This window comes from Hydra vulgaris, chromosome 12, assembly GCF_038396675.1.
Source record: "Hydra vulgaris chromosome 12, alternate assembly HydraT2T_AEP".
In the NCBI taxonomy this organism is placed as follows: domain Eukaryota; kingdom Metazoa; phylum Cnidaria; class Hydrozoa; order Anthoathecata; family Hydridae; genus Hydra; species Hydra vulgaris.
The window spans coordinates 68,355,001-68,372,259 of record NC_088931.1 but is presented as its reverse complement, the minus strand read 5'-3'; the positions used below and the strand labels follow the sequence as shown (position 1 = coordinate 68,372,259).

Genomic DNA, 17,259 nt, shown 5'->3' with positions numbered 1-17,259 from the left:
TAAGCAATCTGCAGAAAGAAATGCGGCAAACTGATATTTTATCGGGTTTGAAAACCATGACCACGAAAGATCTATGAAAAAAATTTGAGGTAGCATACTTTATTGCCAAAGAAGAGCTTCCGCTTAGCGTATACCCTAAAATACTACGTTTGGAAGAAAATCATGGTGTAGAGTTTGGCCAAGCATATAGAAATAAAATAACTTGTGGAACTTTTATTGATTACATTGGATTGAGTTTGTCAAATATTCTTAGAAATAAATTAAAAACACTAAATTACTTCAGTATTTTAATTGATGCATCAACAGATGTATCTGTAATTGAAAAAGAAGCTATATTTATTATCAGTTTCGATCCTACTCCAATAGGAAAGACCGAGATATGCGTTGAGTGTTCTTTTCTTTCTATTTCTGATCTTGAATACGGAACATCTGAAGGAGTTTTCAATAAAATTAGTCAATCCCTTGAATCAGAAGGTATCAAAAAATTTAAAACTAAATTAGTTGGTTTTAGTGCTGATGGCGCAGCTGTAAATAGAGGAAGTAGAACAAGTGTAAATGTATTACTTCAAAAAGAAATTCCATGGGTAACTTTTGGTTGGTGTGTTGCACATCGCCTTGAGTTAGCGATAAAAGATAAATTTGCACAAATAAAAGCGTTTAATGATGTCAATAACATCATTTTGAAAATATATAACATTTATAAAAAATCCCCAAAAAAGTTACGACAGTTAGGAAAGCTTATTGCTATCCTTGAAGAGGGTAATTCATTTTACATTGCAGGTATTCGCCCCAAAAAAGCATCAGGTATATTGGATTTTTTTTTTCAATTTTAACTATAAAAAATACTTTATAAAATAATATACTTTATTAGATGCTGGTTTTTTATAAAACAAAAGTTCTTTATAAAACATTGTTTTGAGCAATAAAAACTTTTTATAAAAGAAAATACTTGTGCAATAATAAATAAGAACACGATGTATTGAACATAAAATTCAAGCACTTGAGATGATCTTAGACAAATATGGAGTATATATGAAACATCTCGAAAACATGACTGCAGATTTCAGTTTTACTCAAGCAGAAAGAGCAAAGTTTAAAGGGTATCATCAGAAGTGGAATGATGGACGAATACCTCTTTATATAGTATTATTCATAGAAGTTTTATCGCCAGCAAACTTGTTATCTTTATCTTTTCAATTCCGTAGCATCATCTAGATTTATAAAACAAACTAAAAAAAGTTAAGTCGCTTTAAGAAAAAAGAATTTACGGATTTATCAACAGTCAAACGTTTCCTTGCAAAAGTAAAAAACAACACTGGAAAGTATTCATTCCAAGATGTTGAGCTTCATGACTTTACAAACGCACTAACTTTAGTTAAGAATTCGAAATGAATGATTGTAACGTTAATTGCCGAATCCATAGTAGAGCGTTTGGAAACACAAAATACAGTTCCTGATATGTATGGAATGTTAATCTTAAACACTGGTGGCTGGTTTCAAAATAACACCAATAATTCATTTGCTGATAATAACATCGAAAAATTGGATGACTTTTATATTATGCCGTTACGTTATGCTGGCTTCGCTGGGAGTGTAAATAATATGTTTGATGCTTGGCAAAATTTAGTTGATTACACTGTCAAATATTTGGTACCAGATAAAACTGAGTACCGTAGAGTATGGTATCAAATTTTTTCGAGTTCTATGAAAAAAGATTGGAGTCCAATTCTACTTCTTGTTAAATTGCTGTTCGTATTGCCTGTTTCGAATGGAAAGGTTGAGCGTCTTTTTTCTCTTATGAATAGAATTAAAACTGACACAAGAAATCGCTTAACTGAAAAACGGCTCAATAATTTAATTCGGGTGTGCACTGATGAAACAAATAGTGAAGAATTTGATGTGAATCCTGCCATTAAATTATGGGCCGAAGATACTTTGCGAAGGCCTACACAAGAAAGTCAAAAAATTTATTCAAAAAAAGAAAAGAAAAAAACAACTATAAAAACATTAATTGATTTAGAATCGCCATCAGACGAGTCTTTAGATTTAAAATCGTCTTTCGATGAAACTTTGGATAATAAATCAGATGAAACGTATCTTTAAAAAAACATTTTTAAGTTATATAAAACTTTGTTTTTTGTTACTTAGGCATTTATTATAGTGGTATTACATTAAACGATACTTGATTTAGTATTCAGTTTAAATTTTTTTGATATAACATAAAAATGTGTATTTTTTATTATTTAAAAAAATAAAATTCAATTAAAAAAGGAATACGAGTTCGTTCATTTTGAAGTATCAAGTTATTGTTTTATTTACAAAGTTTTGTCATGCAGAATAATTGCTACGATAAAAATTTAAAACAAAAAAAAAATTAAAATTTTGACCGCCCAAAAAAAACAACTGACCGTCAATTTTATGTATTAGCCGGTCAGTTTGACCGCTCGCCTTTGATTTCTTATTTTCCACGCTGGCTTCGCACTTATGCAGATTCGCAGTTATGAAATTCGCACTTATTCAGCTTCCTCAAACCATTTAGTGCTATGAGCATTAAAGTCACCAACAACAACAACATTGGTTGATGGATAAAGAGAGAGGGTTCAGTCAATTTGATCAGAAATAATATCAAAAAGAGTGCAATCTTGAGATGAAGGAGAACGATATAGAACAAAAAGAAAGAAAATTAAGTAAAGTAGTGCTAAACGAAAGCACATAAAAGAATAGTCTGTGGATTCAAACCTATTTTTCCAACAAATGAGTGAATACTTATGATTGTAAATGTCCAGGCCAAGCATGTGACTAAAGTCTACGAATCAAAGAAAGATAACCATCAACACTAAGATCACAAGATGAGACATAAGCAGAACTCAAATTAGTCTCACAAAGAGCAAGTAGGTCTGGTGAACTTTGCAAGAAATAAGACTCAACAGAAGAAAAGTTACTTTGAAGACCACAAATATTAGTGAATGATAGGTTTAGAGAACTTGGTGATGATAATTGTTTTTTGTGTTTTATAGTTTATGGTACTTTATTCATTTATAAATTTGTTAAAGAACTTGACTCAAAGCATAGACAGTACACTGTTTAATAGCCCAAGCAATTGCCTTATTACTATTAATAAACCCTTACATTACTATTAATAAGCCGTAACAAAGGGCCCTAAATGTAGCCTTGACAATGCACACCAAAAGTACAAACAGGGGCACCATCCATGCACAATATGTTAGTACTCTGATATTGTACAGCTGTTGATGGAATCAGCCTCTTTGAGAGTTACCACAGAGTTCGGGAAACCTAACTACCAGCCAGCCTCTGAACCATAAAACTGAGTTTTAGAGCTGTACCCTCATTAGGAGATAATAAAATGAGTTGCCTAGTCATAAAAACAGGGACACAAGCAAAACCCATGCATTAAGTCAAGAAGATTCAGCATTCAACATCCTAAACTGGAAACAATGTATAAAAAATACATCTGCGCCAGCTTAATAGATAAGGAAGGGGCGTGAGGCTGGTCAACGGATAGAAAAAAGATAAGTATTTTTATGGAGACACATCTCTAGCCTTTCACAACCAAGAGCCCCATAGCAGGCGGTGTATTATGTTAGAGTTGGCTTCTCCTAGCCTTTGCCTAAAAAAACGTATCCTACATGGCAGCAGGACATGAAAAAAGTTGTAATGGGTTACATGTTACCAGTAGCAGGATGACCTGACCTGACTTAAAATGTATAAAAATGTATTGAAATAAAACAAAGCAAATATAAAAAAGTAATTAATAATTAAAAGTAACTTACCGTTTCTTATATGACTTGAACATGTCTTAAAAATATAATAAGTAAATACCACTCATAAACATTGAAACTTAGTTAAGATGGTTTGTGGTTAGTACGAAAGTTGTTAATAGGAAATATGGTAGAAATGTAGTAACTCCAATAGTATGAGAAATATAAAAATTGCCTGGTAAGTAGAGACAATAGCTATCACACAAAACAGACCCAGAGCAATTAAAAAATAACTAGCCCGAGACAAAAAGATAATCAAACATTAAATCAGTAGGCAGAGAATAGTGAGAAAACAAACAATGAGACAATAAATGCGATCTCCCACTAATAACTTATAACCACTGAAAAATGTAACATTAAAAGCAATATAGTTGACAAAGCGACCAAAAGAATCTAAGTGAAGACTGTATGGTGAAAACCACAATAAACTAACATAGTGAGGTCAGATCAAGAAAATTATATAGAAAGAAAAAAACCTAACAAGATCGTGATATGTCTAAACTTATATAGTAGAATTGTTAAGTACATTCCAACCAAGAATACATTTGTTATAAAAATACACTTATACATACTTTGGTGTAAAACTTTTGCTCTGTTATGCTTCTCACAAATATACAGTTTCATTAACAAATTATAACACAAATCTGAATAAATATACAAGGATAAGGTTATAAAAAGATTATAGACAAAAGTATATAATAATGAACAAATATTTGATTTACTGTTTTTAAAGACTGTTGATGTCTACAGGTGTGATGATGTAGTGCATTAGTATGTTCAGTTTGGTCGTCTCGTATGGTTTCATTATGTTTTCGTTCACTTTCAAATTGGGTGAATAGAAAGCTAAACAAATTCACTTCTTGCGTTTATGGGCTGGCACATCAGAGCCAGACATAAGACCTACAGAATGGATTTCAATTGATCAAATGCACACATTAGTCACTGTAAGCCACAAGCCATCACTCTTAGCCAAAAAATCTACGACCCTGTACTGGTGTGGAATGATGTGCTTTGAAGTGAAAGTTGACAGTTCTCTCTTTAGAACAAGATGATGTAAATAGATGCCTCAGTTTCCAATTTATTTTTTTATTTATTTAATTTCCAACAACCAATCAAATTGTTTAGAAATAATTCTCTATAGTAACTAATGTTATGTAGATTTTGAATTAAACAACATATAATAATAAATATAAAAAACAGTCTATGAAAAAATAAACTTTATGTGTATGATGAGGTTTTTATAAAAAAAAAAGCAAAAAAGATAAGTATAAAAGATTTACCTAAAACAAAATATTTGTACTTTTCATACATAGAAGCATTAAATGAAGCAGCAATGTAAGGTTCATTATAACCTGCAGTTTCATAAACTTTAAAGTCTTTATAAGTAGATGTAGCATTTTTAATGATTGTGCTCATGTTAATTTTCATTACAACAACTTCATAAATCCTTTAAATGGACAATTGTATAAAACTAATGAATATTACAAACTATTTAAATAAAAATTACAAACAATGCTTACTTTGTATTTGAAGGTCCTTTCACTAACTCAATAAAATGTCCATAATTTGGATTCCATTTTAAACCATTTAAAAATAATGTTTTGCGATCTAAATATGTCAGAAATTAAGAGAAATTATTACTAACATTTATACCAAATATCTTTGTTTATTATTACTTGAAAAACCTATAGTATATACCTATAGTCAACATTATGGGATTACCATAATATGTTAGGTTGCTAAAACAATTATCCTAAAAGTAATCATATAAAAAATTAAACTTAAAAATATATATATATTTTCAAACAAAAAACAGGTCAAAAATCACAAACAAACAAAACTCAAACTCAAAATTCTATATACCATATACAGTATACCAATACAGTATTGTGAAAAAGTTAAGAACCACTAAACAAAAAAAAAATATTTTTTTTAAATAAAATTAATTTTTATTTTAAAGATAACAAAATAGTCTTTTTTTTCAAACGTATTAAATAGAACATGAGAAAAAAGAAGATTTTTTTTTTTTGAAAATTAACTAATAGAACCTATAAAATTAAGGATTAACTATTAAGTGTTAATTTTGTTAATTTTTTTTTTTGTGAAAAAGTTAAGAACCATAAAGAATTTTTTGTGCTAAATGTGGCGGAAACGTCTTTTTTTAATTTATTTTTACCTTTTTTGTTTAAATATTCTATTTATGATCTCAGTCATTACCAAAAAACCAATTAAAGTGTTTTAAAAAAAAGGAAAAAGAATTTTGTCAAAGATTCAAAGAATGATCTAAAGAAAAATGGAGGACAGTAATGTTAAGTGATGAAATGAATATTAGGTTGATAACTAAAAAAACCCAATTATGATTTGCAGACAGCCTTCAAAAAAATATAATCTCAAATTGTATCGTTCAAAGAACAAAACAAGGTAACGGGTTGTTTGGAATATGGTGCTGCATGACATATTATGGTCTCAGTATGTTTAAATTACTTAATGGTTGACTCAATTCTATTTATTACGTCAATATTTTAAATCAAAACTTGTTACCATCAATTGATGCACTTGAGCAAAGCGTTTTTCATTTTTCAGCAAGACAATGCACCATGTCACAGGGCTAAAATTGTCTCTGAATGGTTCGAAAGCAAAAATATTAAGCATCTAATTTGGCCAACAAATAGCCCAGATCTAAATTGCATTAAATATCTTTGAAGTTGGCTTGATAAAGATATTGCCAAGAAAGGACCAAGGAGCCTTGAGGAGTTGTGCAATATTTTACCAACAATACTTGAAAATGTTCCCAAACATATTTTTAATTTAATAGACTCAATGCCAAATCGTATAAATGAGTGCTTTAAAATTCATGGTAGAATTACGCAGTATTAGGTAAAAATTATTGTTTTTTGTTCTGTGGTTCTTAACTTTTTCACAATTTTTTTCAAATAAAAATTACCAATAAAACTTTAAATACATTTTTTTTATTTGTTTAAAAGTTTTTGTCATTATTATTATTGTTTTTTTTGTTTGTCTATTACCTAAAATTTATTATTATTATTTTTTTACCAGAAAAATATATTTGATTAAATAAAAATTTAAGAATAAAAATAAATTATGATTTATTTTTTGGTGGTTCTTAAATTTTTCACAATACTGTAAAATTGAACACATAAAACAATGTGTTTAAAAATTTAATACAAAAACATAATGCAACAAAAACCTTCATGTTAATAACAGCACGAATATAAAGAAACACTTTTCTAAGTGTAGACAACCTAGCATTCAAACCATTCACTGTTTCTAAACCTTCATAAAATTTTAAAGAGCTGGAAGTAAAGCTATTTGAAGGAAATTTTGCAGCCAAAAAATAGGAAAGATTTATTGAATCAGCAGTGGATTGATCTTTTAAAATCAATGTTTTCATATTCAGTGAAGATATATTCTCATATGCAATAATTATCTCATAAAAACTATAAATATTGAAAAAATTATCATTATTTATAGCAACAAACTTTTTACAACATCTAGGTTGTTTTTTTATATATAGAAATTATGATTTCTATATATAAAAAATATAACAAAAATATATTAAACATATAATAAATATGGAAAAATTCTATATATCTAACATATAACAAAAATGGAAAACCTGACAGGTCCATTGATATCAGAAACACTATAAAACTGACATTCAAATACTTCCGTGTAGTTATTAAAGTATTTTAACACTTCATAAGTTGGTGTTGGAGGTGCTAGAATAAAAAAATAAACTTCAGTCAAAACACTGTTCAACAAAATAATTTAATATTACAAAATAATTTAATATTACAAATTAACAACACATTTAAAAATGTATGAAGGTAAACAAATTAAAAAAACCTACAAATTGGTTTAGAATAATGCTGTTTACTTTCTCCTTTAACAGAATAATCTTCATCATACACAGCATCTATAGATATGTTAAAGATGGATGCATGAAAGCCAACTTCAATGATAATGTTTGTATTAACTGTTTCCATTGTATTGAAAAAAAAGAATGAGCTGTTGTATGGCTTCAATGATTGGACATTTATCTGATTTGACAAAAATATACATATAACTAAAGAAAATAAAACATTTTTGTGTTTTATCGAATACATACTATAATTATCATGTAAACATTTGATTTTTTTTATTAAATGAAGTAATAAAAAAAAAAGTTACTTTATATTTTAGAATTGAAACTGGAGAATCTGGTTTCTTCCAAATTAATACTAACTTTTTGCTTTCATCACTTATATTTAATTGAGCAGGAGCATCTAAAGCTATATTAAAAAATTTGATTTAACAATTATAAATTGTTTTTATTAACTAATAAACTTTAATGAACTCTATTTAATTAATTTATTTTTTTAAATTAATGCTGTCATACTGATATATATTGATGCATGTAATACATTGCAATAACATCCATATTATAAGCTTTAATTGCATTATTTGTAATTATTTAAATGCATTATTTACAATTAAAGTAAGGTAGTGGTGTAGTAAATCATATGCAATAGTGGTGTCATGGTAGAGCCCTCACCTCATAAGCAAGAAGCTCTGAGTTTGATCCCCACCATGTCCCTGGTAGTAACACGCTTAACTTGTTTCTCTGCACAGCGGCATTGTTCGTCAAGGTTTGTGTATTGGAGATATAGAATTGAGAGAGGGTTTTAACCACAACTAAAGTAACCTTGGTGAGGTAAATTAATAGGGGGGGGGGGGGGGAAATTTGACTAACTTTCAATTTTGCATATAAATATAAACACATTAATAAGTTATTTGAAGAAGATTAGAAAAATTTTCATATTTAGATAAAATACTTTCCTGAAAATGTAACATAATGAGACTTTTATAATATTGAAGCACAAAGTAATGTAACAAAGTAAACACAATTAATGCATATGCATTAGGATGTTGGAGTAAAATATCATTAAAATAATACATGTTAAATTTCAAGAAGTAATTTACTTGAAATATTCCAAAAATAGTCTGATAGACCTCCTTAAAATGATGCTGAAAATTGCAAGAAAAGTAATTAACTTTCCAAGAACAAAAATTTAAAAGAAACCTTTAAAAAAAGACCAACTTCAGACCTTTCTTTATAAACATTTTTAATTATTTTGATTTTATTTTGATTTTGATTTGAATTTCTAAACAAGCTTCAAATTGATATAGATGTCAAAAATATGCACATGGAAAAGTTCTTACAGATTGTGGAAAGTTCTCAAATTAAATTACTGCAGAAGGGTGAGATAAGTTTCCTGGAATCTAGCAGCATTTCATTGGAAGGATAAGCAGCTAATTTATGCTATGTCTTCCATCCAAATCACTTCTTTGCAAATTGTTAACTGCCATTGAAATCAAGATCTTGTTGAGAAACCTGACATACTATGCCACTATAATGCATTTATGAATGGAGTCAATAAATGTGGGTATTTAAAAAAACTGTTCTTAAAAAAATTCACAAAAAATGTCAGGTTTTTGTGAAAAATGTTATAAGTTTATTTGAAAAAATTCTTTTGAATTTTTTCAAATTTTATTTGTTTTATTGACATTTTATTTTGGCTTTATATTTAGTTCTATTTTGATGAAATTCTAAAAGATTTGGTCCTGTTTAAATTGTCGCTAATTTCTGATATGAGAATACACTTTTGATAGTTTTAACTGTTGATTAGCATTTTTTAGAATTTCACAAAGTTTTAAAGTCAGATTTTATCATTACTATTATTATTTATTAAATTGTGTCAATAACAATGATGGGATTTTCAATAATGTTTATATAGTTTCATTACCTTATTTTCTACCTATATTTGAATATAAAGTTGATCTAGTTTTTGAAGAGTTAATTGAATTTTAATTTATTGCATATTGTGGCAAGATGTCAAAAGATATTCTGTTAATAAAGAAGTTTGATTGTTTTATTTTTTGAACCTTTGTTTAATATCTCTCGTGTTTTTTAACATCTCTTTGTTTAATATCTCTTTGTTTAATATCTCTCATGTTGCACAGTCAAAACGAAAAGATATAAAGTTTAAGAAATCTAAAGTTTTTTTTTTTTAAATATCAGTTAGATATGTCCAATATGCGAAAATAATATTATTTATGATAGGACATTATGATTAAATAGTAATAAATGACTGCAATATATAATAATATAAGTTCCATTAGCAAGGTAATCTTAAAAATTATTCATTATTTTTTTAATATTGCAGCAATATTTTTACTATCTATTTTATATTAAAAATAAAACAAGAGAAAGACTTTTAGTTCCAATCTTCAATATACGACCAAAAAAAACAAAAAATTGACATGTTAAATAAAACTAGGTTCAAGCTTCTTCAAAAAATGACTCTAATTCTGAAAAAGGCCAAAAAATTCACAAGTCAATATTTGAAATAATGGTTCTTGACCTCCAACCGTGGTTTATTTTCAATACAATAAACCATGCTCCATGCACCTAATTACAAAATTGCTAGCGAAAAATACTAGAGAAGTTTACTGGATCCAACTTATGAAAAAACAAAATTTGCTCTCAAGGAAAAGTTGGTTTAATCAGAAGCTGAATATGTGTCAGTCTGTCTTGATGCATGGTCATTATTTCATCACAGCTACCTGGGGATGACCATTCACTTTATTTCCAAAAATTGGAACTCAAATTCTGTCATTTCTTGTTCTCAATTTGTGTCAAATTCTGCATCTCTTGTTCTCAATTTGATGAAAAGCATACTGCAAAAAAAAAATTTCAACAAGATCGAAACAATAGCAGAGGAGTGGGAAATTTTTTCAAAAATTGAAGTTTGCTTAAGAGACAATGCAGCAAATATAAACGCACCCTATAATGAACCAAGCTGTAATTATTAATTAGAGTCAGCTGGATGCCTTAACCACTCCCTTCAACTTGTCATCAAAAAAGAACTACTTTCACATACAATCATAGACAGACTGATTGCAATGAGTCGAAAACTCTGTTTATACACATCCCATTCTACTGCTTTCTACACTGAACTTTACAGAGAGAAAGAAATCTAAATGGATATAAAAGTCAGACTTGGCTTAAAGAGCGATGTTACCACAAGAACTCTACCTATTATATGCTAGAGCGAACTTTACACCAGAAGCCACCCATTGTTGCCACCTTAATCAAATTTCCTAAATAGATCACTAAATTCTTTTGGTGCTAATTTGATATTGTTATTGCAATGCTTATTAATTATATTGCTGAAAAAAGACTTAAATGATGTGTATTATGTTGGTTGAATACTTTGAAGCTTAAAAATTTTTTATTTCTATATTGTACTTGATGTTATCAAGGTTAATAAAATCAAATTGTTTGAATGAGTTCAATGGTTTCTTGTAAAAAATTATTTTATTGCATAGTTTTTGTGCTCTGCATAAAAATCAAGGATAAAAACTTTGTAAGTTGTATGCTTTAAGTTGTTGATTGATTTGAAATATCTTTGTTTTGATTATTAATTTTGAGTAGTGAAAATAAATCATATAGTAATCATATCATTGTTAAGGCTTTTTTCACTCCTTTATTTTTTGTGTAGTAAATTAAAAGACTTTAGCAGTAATAAAAGTTAGGTAGAATGAATGTTTTGAAGAATTCTAAATGAACTTTGAAGGCTAGACCAACTATATTAGTTATTGAGAAGAATTTTTTATATGCTTTTGCTTTTATCTTTTTTATGTGTTAGGTAAAATGTTATTTACTGTTTATAATAGCACCAAGCAAAGAAAATTTATGAACTATTTAAATTTTGAACTTATTATTTAATATGATTGTCAGCAATATTATTTTAGATGTATGCTTATTTGTTAAAATCATTACTTTAGTTTCATTCCAATTGATGTCCAGTTTATTAGCATAGCACCACTCAATATAATTATTAAATGCTGACTGAGTCTTTGTTAATAGATGGTCTATATTGGTATCACTTGTCATAAGTGTTGTGTATTCTGCAATTAATGTTGATTCGAATAATGTCAGATATTCAAGTAGATCATTGATGATCAAATCAAAAAAAAAGAGGTCTTAAAATGGAACTATCGTACAATGATATTAACTTGTACTTTGTTATGCATCTTTTTTATCAAATTTTTCTAATATAAAAATAATTGCTTATTAAGTTCAAAGCATCAGTTAAAATACCATAATGTTTTAGCTTCAAAATTAGTAATTTAGAATCTACCAAGTCAAAAGCTTATCTGAAATCGATAAATGTTAATAATGAAAAGAGTTTTTTAGAGTTGCTTAGCTTTACTTTAGAGATGAGAACACGCTGTTTCACATGAATGATTACATCTAAAACCGTGTTGGTCATTTTTGTATCAATCATTTTGTTCAAAGTATGCAGTTACTCTTTTAGCAATTATTATTTCAAACACTTTTGTTATTGGAGCTATTATAGCAATACTTCAATAAGTATTGATATCATGAATTTCCCCTTTTTATTTATAAAGTGGCATAATACTACCTATATAAAATTCATTTGGAATACTACCTGTTTCTAAACATTTGTTGAATATAGTCATTAATGGGTCAGTAACTGAATCATACAACTTTTTAATAACTTTTGTTGGAATATCTAAATAACCACAGCTGCTTTTTTCTTTTAAGTTTTTAATCGCATCAAGAATTTCATACTATTATAATAGAAAAAAATTAGAAGTTTGATTTTTTCTAATCTTATTAGATATTTTATTACTATTGAATAGATTGTTAACAAAGTTATAAGAATCATTAAGTGCACAATCAGAATTAGATTTGTATGTACAAAAGAATTTGTTGAAAAATAATGACTTTTCAACATTTGAGTAAGCCTTCGTGCTGTAAAGTATATAATTAGGCAAAGAAGTATTTTCAAAGTTTGATTTAATTTTGATGAAAAATGAGCAGAAATCTTTTGAGTTATTAAAATTTTCCGGTTTTTTTTATTTCCAAATAACTTGTTAATTTTTTGTTTCTTAATTAAATATAACCTCTGCTTGTTTTTTTAAAAATTTGAAAAATTGATAAATCATTTGTTTTTACATAATCAAAATGAAAATAGTTGTACAAATTTTTCAGATTTTTCAACTCTTGACCAAACCATTCATTGTTATCATTCTTGATGTGTATTTTCATCATATTTTTTGGTAAAATGGCATTTAAGAGACTTATAATGTTGAGTTTGAAGTAGTTCCACATGTTGGTCAAGTTTTCTATTTGGCATCGTTAGAAGTTATATTGCGTCACTAGCATCTTTTCAAGTACCGCATTGTAATTAAAGTTATTTTATTAATGCGTTAAAAATCATACAAACAGTTTTTTTTTTCTCACCATAACAAAAGTTACAAATAAAATCTAAGTTCTTAATTTAAAAAATCATTTTTATTATTTTTTCCAAATATGAACTAAATTTTATTTTGAAAAAAATATTTTTTTCATGATACGTAAGATGATGTTTGTTTATTTTCTTATGACTTTACAGTGGGTATTTGGTTATTTTATTAACTGTTAATGAATTTTTTCTTATTTAATTTGTGAACTCTTTTTAATAATGTTTTTAAACAATAAAGAGTTTTTTTTTTGTTATTTATCAGTTACCGATAACATATTTGTGATTTTAATAACGTTCGTTTAATTTATTTTCATAAATTAAACGAACGTTATTAAAACTTGATTAATAAAATATTTACATAAAATTAAATAGTGCATTTTTTTAACTATTATGACTAAAAATAATTTTTATATTTATAAGGAATTTATATATTTAATTCCTTAAGATAAAACTTAAAACTCTTAATTTTTTTTAACTAATTTTTAATAACAACAACAAAAATTTTTAAACAAACTATTTCTTTAACAAAAAATCTATTAGTTTACAATTGCGGTTAAATGCTTTTACTTACGACTTTATTTCTTCTGAATAAACGTCACGTTAATGACCATCAAAAGATAATTTAAATATTCTAAAAGATAAAAGTTTTTGCATAGCGCAAAACTGCTAAACGCATAGGCAAATCGCCTTTTTCGCAATCAAAATGCGAGCTGCGTAATGCTTTTTAACAAGGTCTGCTATCTATCTATATGTGTGTATATATATATATATATATATATATATATATATATATATATATGTATATATATATATATATATATAATATATATATATATATATACATATAGATAGATATATACGTATATATATATATATACATATATATCTATCTATATGTATATATATATATAATATATATGAGTAAAAATATATGAAATCATCCAAAAAAAAAAATTTTCGACACCCTTACGTCTCAGAATTTGTTTATTTTTAGACCACTTGCAGTCCATATCAAAAAAATAATAACTGCGAAAATTTTAGTTAAAAATACCAATGGGTTCCAGAGATATCGTCACTTGAAATAATGCTGACTCAGCATTTTAGTGATTTTCTGAAGCGACTACAAAGCAATTTTGATATACAGTATCTACATAATGGCTAGGGGAAGTTTCCTAAAATTTGGTACTCTATTAGATTTTAACTTGAGTAATCCAAAAAAAGCACCCTCAAGACTCGATTATCTCAAGAAATGCCTCATTTGTCCAATTTTGTTCAAAATTATTGACTTGTAAATTAGTGATTTTTGGAGGTAAAATACTGTGGCCCAAAATCCCGAGTAAAAAGTTTAATTGTATATCATTATTTTATCTTAGGTCTACTGAAAAAAATTAGATTCATCAATTGTCTCTCTAATACGTGATCAAAATTTGCATTTAAAAATGGTGTCTTTTTAGAAAAATTTAAATTTTGTAACAAAAGCAATTAAAATATTTTGTAAAACATTTATTTGAATAAAACATCAAATAGTGTTATTTATTGACTAGTTTAGGATATTTATAGTCATGGGCCAAGGAAGACGCCCTCCCCTCCCACGGAAGGCCCCTACGCCGCCCCCCCCCCCCCATCTCTCTAAATTTTTTTTAATTTTTTTTTTTTACATAAAATGAAAAAATAATAGTTGATTGTTAAAATACATTTTAAAAACATATTTTTTCAGTTTAAGTTTGAGAAACAGTTTATTTGCGTTACTTCAAATCGATAAATACTTACCTCTTATTTCAAAGATCTTTTTACGATTTTAAGTCATAAATTTTAAAACCAAAGATATTAAAACGTTTTTAAAACCTTTTGGCAATCAATATCTTTATGTAGTTTTAGACTAATATAGTCATTGACATAATAAGATGGGAGTGATTTGTGATTTATTTAAACCCCCACCCCTCCTTCTCAGCCTACAATTCAAGAATTTGAAAAAAATAAAAGACATTTTAAATGCAAAATAGGTTAATAAAATAAAAACAAAATTATTTTAAACATAATTAATTTTTTTTTGTAACCAACAGTTTATATTCTTCAAATCTAAATCAGATATGTTGTATGTACGACCTGATATTGTTCGCGGTGTAGAAATTAGGCATATAACTTTAGAATTGAGCACCCAACACTTATCAGTTCTCATTGGCTAAAAGAAGTTTTTACCTGGTCCATGTGGATGCATGAATCTGACTTTTATATCAAGCTCACTTACATCGTCAGCAATCCCTACCCACCAAAATCCATCATTAAAACATGCAATATAATCCATTTTTTTAATATTTAATGAAATATCTACATAATGTTTGCTTTTTGGAATGATATCAAATATTTCAGTGCATGCATCAGTACTTATTTTTTTATAACTTACAGTGTTTGGAGCAATTGGAATAAAATGATGATACATCCTTGTGCCAGGAACTGTTCTTCCACCTGAATATCTTTTTTCTAATTGTGCTCGTGTTTGATCAATTTCTTCTTTTGAAAATAACTTAAAATAAATTCCATTTATCTTGGCTTTACAAAAGGAGTACGTTAAATTAACATCTAAAATCTGCCCAGTAGTTATTTGTTTTAGACTTTCTTGACATATTACTCTTTTAACAGTCCCACCAATACCATCACAGGGGGATTTACCATGACTGGTAGCAAAAAATACCCATTCAGCATTTAAATCAAAGTTTTTACTGTGATGACAAAGATTGATAAAATTTTTAAAATTTTTAAATTGTGCTGCACAACCATCGGAAAAGTATTTCACACTTGATACATCAGGTAGATTTTCTTTGATATATCTAGTTATATCTTCCTGAGTCTTGTAAATAAATCCTGTGTCATGATCAACATCTTCTGAAAGGTAACAAAAAGATTTATGTTTGAGAAGTTTGTTCTCTATAAAATAAAGTACAATTGTATAAAGTGAGCATTGACTTTTGCTCCAGTGATAACTTTGAACCTCATCCTGAACAACTTATTGATAGTTTTCAGCAAAATCTCCTAAAACGAAGCATTCGTTTTGGTTAAGATTTTCTTTACAGTTTTTTAAGTATCTACTTTGTGTTTTTGCAATATATGAATGAGTGGTAAGGTTGTCAATGCTGTCACATAATAAATCATTAAATTCATCTAGTGGCAATGACTGTGAAAGTAGTGTTGTACGATCGGTACTCTGCCATTGCTTAAATACTACATCTTGTTCATGCTCATGGTCCATAAACTCCTGCACTAAAAAACTTTTTAACACTTCAATACCAGGGCATTGGTTACATCGATGCAACATACATTCTGCATTTTCAAGAGAGCAAACAATGAATGCCATGAAATCTTTATAACTTTTATTCCACCTAATGGCATCAATGAGAAATTTTGTATTTTGGTGATGTATGCAAACACATACATTGTGGGTACCTGACGCATTAGTTGTAATACACCATTTAGGTTTAAGAGTACAAAATTTTGACAAACTGACTTTGACGTTAGGGTAGTCTTTTTTAAATGCAACATGTAATTCATTAAGATTGAGTAGCAATAATCTTTTTTGAACATGTTGGTTTTTCTTAATACTTACATAATCTTTTTTTCCTGGCATCATTCTTGAAAATTCATCACTTTGATAAAAGTTAATCACTAAATTAACTGTTTCTGGTGAAAGTGGGTTTCCAGTTTTTTTTCCGGGTAATGATAGAATTCCATTCTCATTTTTAACTTTTCTTGCTGTTCGAACAAGATACTCAGACACTTCAAAGTAGCTTGATATCTTTTTACGTGTCCATGATTTTGGTGCGAGTGTTAACATTTGCACCTTATGGCAATAAGAGTCAGTCTCTGAAATTTTATTTTTTATTTCATACATTAAAATGTCTAGATCATGGTCATTGTTAATGTTGTTGTTTAAAATGGGGCTTTTTATTTCTGTTGTTAAAAAAGTTTCTTTAATATTATATGCTAATGAGACCATTTTTGCAACTCTGTCAATAGTGTTCTCAAACTTTTGTTTTGCTACAGGCAATTTGCTGTGTTTTGAAAGACTTTTTAGTTTGACTGGTGAAATTCCAAGCAATTCTATAGTGGTATCTAACTTAATTTTTTTCTCACTTTTGGATTCCCAT

At 27.7% G+C, this 17,259-nt stretch overlaps 2 protein-coding genes across 3 annotated transcripts in view; both read right to left on the bottom strand.

Annotated features, from left to right (window-relative positions):
• LOC105846019 (receptor-type tyrosine-protein phosphatase epsilon) overlaps positions 1–8,071 on the bottom strand; it is a 33,845-nt gene extending 25,774 nt beyond the window's left edge. The window contains exons 1-7 of one of the 2 annotated variants that reach the window (XM_065814236.1): positions 7,971–8,071; positions 7,651–7,840; positions 7,417–7,519; positions 6,988–7,237; positions 5,478–5,532; positions 5,300–5,387; positions 5,060–5,226 (exon numbers count right to left, since the gene is read on the bottom strand). In XM_065814236.1, the coding sequence (XP_065670308.1) occupies positions 5,060–5,226; positions 5,300–5,387; positions 5,478–5,532; positions 6,988–7,237; positions 7,417–7,519; positions 7,651–7,786 (799 nt within the window). In that variant the 5' untranslated portion in view covers positions 7,787–7,840; positions 7,971–8,071. Of the gene's footprint in view, positions 1–5,059; positions 5,227–5,299; positions 5,388–5,477; positions 5,533–6,987; positions 7,238–7,416; positions 7,520–7,650; positions 7,867–7,970 lie in introns of both variants that reach the window. The other variant, XM_065814237.1, reaches the window with a different exon arrangement.
• The window catches only part of LOC136088293 (uncharacterized), a 10,011-nt gene continuing 668 nt past the window's right edge, over positions 7,917–17,259 (bottom strand). Inside the window, exons 2-4 of the mRNA XM_065811985.1 lie at positions 16,205–17,259; positions 15,317–16,042; positions 7,917–8,071 (exon numbers count right to left, since the gene is read on the bottom strand). The exon at positions 16,205–17,259 is cut by the window's right edge and continues 136 nt beyond it. Coding sequence (XP_065668057.1) covers positions 7,917–8,071; positions 15,317–16,042; positions 16,205–17,259 — 1,936 coding nt within the window. The remainder of the gene's footprint in view (positions 8,072–15,316; positions 16,043–16,204) is intronic.